Source organism: Paramormyrops kingsleyae, chromosome 25, assembly GCF_048594095.1.
Source record: "Paramormyrops kingsleyae isolate MSU_618 chromosome 25, PKINGS_0.4, whole genome shotgun sequence".
In the NCBI taxonomy this organism is placed as follows: domain Eukaryota; kingdom Metazoa; phylum Chordata; class Actinopteri; order Osteoglossiformes; family Mormyridae; genus Paramormyrops; species Paramormyrops kingsleyae.
Genome location: NC_132821.1, coordinates 34,111,489 through 34,118,743, shown reverse-complemented (window position 1 = coordinate 34,118,743; position 7,255 = coordinate 34,111,489). Strand labels below are relative to the sequence as shown.

General features: G+C 43.6%; 1 protein-coding gene across 3 annotated transcripts; it reads left to right on the top strand.

Annotated features, from left to right (window-relative positions):
- The first annotated feature begins 212 nt into the window (after positions 1 to 212).
- LOC111839107 (protein sprouty homolog 1-like) lies at positions 213 to 6,804 on the top strand. 3 transcript variants are annotated; one of them, XM_072707461.1, is made up of 2 exons: positions 213 to 370; positions 5,099 to 6,804. In XM_072707461.1, exon 2 carries the CDS (start codon positions 5,154 to 5,156, stop codon positions 6,057 to 6,059), a length of 906 nt encoding a protein of 301 aa, XP_072563562.1. In that variant the 5' UTR covers positions 213 to 370; positions 5,099 to 5,153; the 3' UTR covers positions 6,060 to 6,804. The 3 variants fall into 3 exon arrangements, with proteins under 3 accessions (XP_072563562.1, XP_023658500.2, XP_023658501.2); XM_023802732.2 differs by lacking the exon at positions 213 to 370 and adding an exon at positions 3,169 to 3,638; XM_023802733.2 differs by lacking the exon at positions 213 to 370 and adding an exon at positions 3,651 to 4,404.
- Positions 6,805 to 7,255: the final 451 nt, after the last annotated feature.

The window sequence follows — 7,255 nt, the reverse complement described above, 5'->3', positions numbered from 1 at the left end:
ATAAATGATTGATACGTCAGAGATGTCCGACATGTTGGCTGGTGCCGATGTAAGATGTTTACTTAGTTTTTTCGAGTACATTCCATCTACAAAGCACATATTTCCATTAGTCATTAAATTCAAATTTGTACCAAATTACAAATATCTAAACTTTGCGGATCAAGTAGGGGATCCCGCGCCCTTTGATTTACCAGACTAATTAAATTCTTATGCTAGAATTTCTGTAAATTATCAGAACAATGGGGGTTGTTAACAGGTATGGAGTGACGGGGCCGTTTGGAGGCGGGGCCAAAACTTTCCTACCTTTCTATTGGCTGGTGTGACGAGATGGGTGGGAGCGGCGGCCCGCTGTTTTGTCCTCCATCGCAAGGTGAGTTACATCTAGTTTTAAATGAGTAACTTAATGTTACTCTTGCTGCTTCTTTTACAACCTAAGTCGTATCGCCAGGGTTGGCGATCTACAAGTGATTAGCCCATTAAATTCTGCACGTATGAAACGCTCACTTGCACAGTGGTCTAATACACTGCAGGTGTAGCCAATGAAATTTTCGTTACCTAAACTTATAGTATGGGGGACTTTACTCTCCTAACGCGTGAAGTTGCATGCAAACGGTTTTCTGAATAATTGTTCAGAATACACCTCCTTCTATGACTATTTAGTCGAAATGACCAATTCGTATAGATTTGAGATATTTTTTAGTGTTTAAGTGAAACTTGAGATTTATCTTTATCGTTCAAATATTATTGAGAACCACCTAATACTTTTTAGATCAGACGATTAAAAATCATTTTTAAGGAAAATCGATATGTGACGTATATGGGTTTACTTTGAAAATTGCTTCAAAATAATTAGTTTGCAATCTTAATCTTAGTTGCAAGGTTAATGGGTATTCACTAATCGATTCTGAGTGTTTCAAAGTATTTTTTAGTTCGGAATATTTTATAATTTACATCAGTACTGTCGTCGCGTTAGGAAATAAAATTGCTAGATTTTATCAGCATGTCAAGGCATGGGGCGTAAAAGTAAAATCACCGATGAGAGAGAAAATGACGCGTCGAATCGTTTGTTTGGGGTTTCCGTCTTTTCCTGGCTCGTCCACCTTTAGCCATTTAGGGTCCCTGCCAGACACTTGCACGGCTATATCCCTGCATCCTGAAACTTGCTCAGATATTACGAACTTGCTGTCCTACCCGTTTCTGATTTTACACACTTTACCTTTAGCTCTAAGTCAACAATCTCTGTTTTGAATCAATAATCAAACATCTAATAGCCTATCTTATTTATGAACAAAGGATTTTTTCGATTGATAATGATCTCATCCCTCAATTTGCCATCATAAATCTGGACACGAAGCACGACTGAAAATAATCGCGGACGGGTTCTCACTTTTATGCTTTTCATTGACAATTTTCCCTGTTTTCTGTGTGCACGGTAAATATGTTTAAAGCAGTAAATGTTTCGACATAGAAGGGTGTAAATTAAGCCAGCTAGTCTCTGTTTATTTGTAGCATTTTATGTCGTGACTAATTATAGGTGTTTCGCTTTCACTGCGATACGTCTAGGAAAGTGTAGCCGAGTATTGTCTCCTAATCCGTATGAATGCTTGTCTTTAACCGTAAAAAACACAGTTTACTGCTGCCAAATCCTTCTGGCTCCCATCAAAACATTCGCTGAATGTCTGGACAGATTAACCATGAAGACACATAGACTACGGTAAAAATGTCATCTTATCATGCAAAATAATTGGGTAACTAAGATTGCTTTTAGCTTTGGGTCAGCATCGTCTATACCACCTGTTGTACTATCCATTAATCCAGAACAACTTCCACACATTTGACTTTTGACTTCAATCTAGGACTTGATGGATAACAGTTAAAACGCTTGTCTGTAATTTATTATTTATAATCCAAAACTAATTTTTGTGACCTAAATTACTTAGAGCTCCGATGCCAAATGTATTGTGTAATGCACGGGAAGTGAAAAAAAAGAACAAATATTGTTGAATAGTTGTCGCCAGCCGCGTCACCCCTGAATACAAGCAGGACTTGATCCACTGCGGCCACATTTGTTACTTGATATCTTAACACTGTCACCCGACGTGCGAAATGACAGCTTAACAGCGAAGGCGACCCGACACGCTTAGTGATCGGCACAGCGCGCCTTTGCTGTTAGTATTTTTACCTGTGAATAGCTTGTATAGCCTAAACGTAAATATCTCAGGAAATAATTTATTGTTGTTAGTATATTATTATCAAATCTCTTTGAACTATAAATGTTACATAAGCGTTGTGCTGTACGTGGGTTATTTAAACTTAGTTTTAGGAAACACAGTAACTTATTAAACAGTTATCTATTTATTCTGTTTATTTTCTCTCTTAGGTGCATTTTCAGAACTTTTTCTGCTTTATCAATGCAGTTGTATTGCCGTTGCGATGCAGTGTTGCGGGACCCCAAAATTAACTGCCGTGTTACGGCATCAAACAACATGTTTAATCATTTAAACCAGATTTAGAGCTGCAGTTAAAGGCAATTATATCTATTGATATTCAATTTGAATAGGGACGACTGACTTTGTATTGAACTTCCCTTTATCACACATCCGGATGTAATGCATCCTCGACACCAATCAAGAAGATCAAGCACAGACAAGGGTATCTTATCTCCTCTTCCTCCTCTTAGCAGGTTTTAAGGTGGTTACACAGGCCGTCATAAACACACGCAGCTGAAACCGAGTTTAACAGTAATTCACGAACAATTACGGCGGTAGTCCGCGTGACATTGAGTTTTGGAGGCTGATTTGGGTTCCGAAACATAACTGCGGTGTTTTATAATTGAAATAAAAACAAATAAAATATTACTAAAAATAAGAAAATCGTGACTGCGCTTTAACAATGATACGCGTCTGTATTTTCAGGCCTAAAATCACAATTTTTTCTGGACTGGGAAATGACAGTGGGCCGACCCCCCCCCCAAAAAAAAAAAAAAAACCCAAAGGAAACGCCAAAATGCTTCATTTCACTGGGAGCTGTAAAGCTGAGCCCCCTTAAAGGAAACCTTCGCACGTTTGATAATTGTCCAGCCTCCTGCAGCTAGCCAATGAATGAAGAGCGGATGCAGTGTATCCTCTCTCACTGGCCAATGAGAGGCGTCCAGTGCCACCAGTACAAACCTCCAGCTTCCCATTCATTCCGTAGTGGGAGCAGCGCTTGCGGTGCACGGAAGGTGACAGTTTGTGACGGGAAAATCCGCGCAACAGACTAATTTAATCATTGGCTTTGCGACAGAACCACCGATTCCTTGGAACCAGCATTTTAATTGTGTCTCTGCTTTTGATGTCCATGCGGATTTTTGTTTTTTAATTAAAAATTTTAAAACTAAGTGCTCGTCTGCAGACTTGCGCTCCCAGAGCCCTGAAGACGCTTGTTTCTATGCACACACTCCATGTGCGGATTTACAATATCTGAATCATGTTACGCATATATGTAGAAGAGCAAATCTCCGGAGGACCCGAGTCTTCGGTTTGGAATTTACAATAATCTTTTCGTATGAAATGTGCGAGCTTTAATGCCTTTTTGGATTGATGTCTGTTTGTGTATTGGTTGATGGATTCGGCATGGATGGCTGCATATATAGATAGGTGAGCTTTCATTCTTAATATTAACCTATCAAATAAATCTGACAACCTATATGATGTGAAGTGTACAATTTCACTGCATAATTATAATTACACAGGATGCTGAAATATCACCAAACCCTCAAATTAAAATTGGTTCTAGTTTAAAAAAGAAATTGGGTAACGGGTATGAAGGAACTTTATGCGTTCATGTTCATGTTATATATGCATTTTTTGTGCACAATAAATCGCTTGAATTCTGATAAAACGCGCATTGCGATTTGCATTTGGAGCTGAAGACCATCGAGACGATATCGAGGAGGCACCACATTTACATTTGTCTAAATGCTCTTTTTTAACATCGCACAAATGAATAGGACAAGCGGTTACAGAAAATGGATGGATGGACGGACGGACGAAATAACTTAAGTCGTCCTTTAAGAGGCGAGTCGGCCCTCCCGCGGCTAACAAACCCCCCTCCCCCCGCGGCGCTTGTTTTCATTCATAAGTTTCGCCGTCCTCCAGCGGCGCGTCTCCGGCCGTGTTTATCAGTCACTCCCCCGCTCCCTAAGCCGGGCGCCCGTCCTTCCTTCCCCCGGCACTCGGCCGCGCTTGCGATCGCAGTTTACTGCCGGCTCACGGAAAGGCTTGTGCGGATAAAGAAGCCGCGCAGAGGACGCGTTAGCTGGATTTCTGGAGGACTTTTACCCATCATTGTCAAGACCAAATATAGACTGTATTACTGCCTGGGACAGTCCTGGGTGCAAAACGGACAAATACATTAATCAAGGTAATAGCAGACAAGCTTGATTACTATCGCACGGGTGTCTTATTACTCTAGTATTTCCAAGTAGTAAGTGGGCTATTATTTATTATTATTATTATTATTATTATTATTATTATTATTATTATTATTAATGGTGAAGTTCGAAAACGTGGTTCTACACTATCCGAGACGAGCTTGTTTTTCTCCAGCGCTTAAAGTTGCAGTGTCCTCATTTCTCTGCGCCTACCCAGGCAGTGCAGCTCACACGTGCACGCCAGCGTGCTGTACCCATCGCATTCATTTCGCTATTTCATGCTTTTAAGTTTGAGCTCACATCTGTCAAACGCTTTTAAGGGTCAGTCCGTGCGGTTCTGCGTAGACCGCGTCCTCCCGTTCGCTGCTGTGAGGCATTTTAATGTTAACTAACTATACAAATGTAAATGCAGATGGGAAGAGTTTCAGATGTCACTGCAGAAAGTGGGTTGAAAAATCACTGTTGGTTGAAGAGTGTAACAAGGATTTTGCCTTTATCTTTAAAAGTAATATTTCCCCCTTCATCTGTCTTAAAACACAAGAATAGAACATAGAAAAAAGCATGAGAAATTCTTTATAGGTCTGAAATTTTCTGAATAGTGGCTAAGATCTTTTTTAAATTCAGTTTCATGGACATAGCCCCTTATTTTGATCCGATTATCTCTTCCTTTCGGCCTCTTTGCAGGATTTCCGATGCATGCCAAGTCCACAGTGAGTGTCGGAAGTGGTGATCGGCCCAGATGGAAGTCCAAAGTCAACACGGCCCTGGCGGTGTACTGGTCGTAATCCAGCAGCCCCCGCGGGGGGGCAGGACCCGGCTAGACCGCGATCGGGAAGTCCAGCGCCCCGCCGTCCTCTCCCTGGACCAGATCAAGGCCATTCGCTCATCAAACGAGTACACAGAAGGGCCCGCGGTGGCCAGACGGCCCCCGTGCCGGACAGGGAAGCCGGAACGCACGCACGAGGTCGTCGGCGTCAACAACAACTGCGAGCGCGGGGTCCCGGTGCCCCCGCGGCATGTGGGCCGGGCGCCGCCGCTTAGCCGCTCCACCAGTTCTGGGAGCTCGGGCAGCGGCTGCTCTGAGCGGGGTCTCCTGGGACGCTCGCCGCCCAGCCGGCCCGAACGGGGTCAGCCGCCAGTGCTCACCCAGCCGGGGCCCGGCGTGGAGTCGCTAAAGCCGGCGGTGAGAGCGACGGACGAGGCCGACGATGCGCACCGCTTCATCTGCGAACGCTGTGGCCGGTGTAAATGTGGCGAGTGCACGGCGCCCCGCACCCTGCCCTCCTGCCTGGCCTGCCGCGGCTTGTGCCTTTGCTCGGCGGACAGCGCCGTGGAGAACGCCACGTGCATGTGCCTGGTCAGGGCCCTCTTCTACCACTGCTCCGACGACGACCAGGGCGACTCCTGCGCGGACAGCCCCTGCTCCCTGTCGCGCCCCCACTGCTGCTCGCGTTTCCTCTCCATGGGGCTCCTCTCCGGACTCCTGCCCTGCCTGCTGTGTTACCCCCCCGGCAAGGGCTGCGTCAGGGCCTGCCAGGGCTGCTACGACCGGGCCAGGCGACCCGGCTGCCGCTGCAAGCACTCCAACACCGTGTACTGTAAGCTGGAGAACTGGTCACCGAAGGGTCCCGCGAAGGCCTCCTGATCCGGGAAGGAATTATATAATCGCTGTATTATTACTATAATTATTATTATAGTGTGTCAAAATATTAGTGCCTGTCGATTTAAATCCTACGTTTTGGCCAAGAAACCACTCTTTACTTTTTTGGATCCTTCTTCGCTTTTTGAGACAGGACCTTTGCTCCAAACCAGTGTTTGCCTTCCTGGCGCCGCGTGTCATCCGCAGACAGTCGTCGGCGCTTTTGACACGTTAAGGTCCCCCGTAGTTCAGTTCTACCTTCGCTTGCCTGAAAGCCCCTTACCAAATCTGTGAAGGACTATCTCTAGACAATATGTAGCTGTTACCAGATCACCGTGGCAACCGGACTGTCCTGGAGTCACTGGTTAGCGACGCATTTAAAGTTGCGCCTGGTGGTTCCTTAGTGATATTTTGTACAGGACATTTTTTTTTGTTTGTTTGTTTTCACTCATATTTCACATTTGTTCTGTTCAGACACCACAACTGTGGCTTTTTTCCTTTTGTAAATGTTATATATAAAACCTAAAGATGAATAATGGCTATTTTTTAAAGAAAAAGTCAGTTAAAACCCCTTTGGTTGTAAAGAATATTTATTATGTGAAGCTTTATTATTTTATGATATTTATTGCAAAAGACAGTCTTGAAATTTTACTCATGTCTGAATATAACAAAACCCAATACTTACTGAAAAAATAAATGGTGAGACAAACTGTTAACTATAATGCAGAAAATATATTAATTAATGAACAAATTTTATGTCTTGTCTGTTCTTCTTTAGAGCCTCTGGCTGTTTTGCATTCGTGGTTCCTTGTACGCCTTGTGTAGGTTCTCCTCTTCTTCTGCAGGAAGTATTTCAGTAGGTGATTATGCTGGTTTAACACCAAGACAATTTTATGTCTGGTGGATTGTAGGTTTTCAGATTTACCATAAGGGGTTTTCAAAACAAACGTCTGCATCCTTTTGTAGATGTCTAGATTTGATGTCCAAATTCCACTGAATCCCTTATTTAAAGTTGTAACTTTGGCAAGGACAGACCTTTGACGGTTGCTCATTATTCTGTCTATCAAATGTTACTTGGTTCAGATATAAGTCGCCTTTACTGCAGTGATTTTTGGCTTAATAGCACGACTGCACTGAGAATCTGAAACAGCTAAGCAGTCTAACTGGCCTCAAAGCTCTGAAAGGTCACCCTGAGGACAGAG

Bases quoted from the DNA above. Each gene is read 5' to 3' on its own strand.
- LOC111839107 (XM_072707461.1), top strand. From the start codon at position 5,154: ATGGAAGTCCAAAGTCAACACGGCCCTGGCGGTGTACTGGTCGTAATC.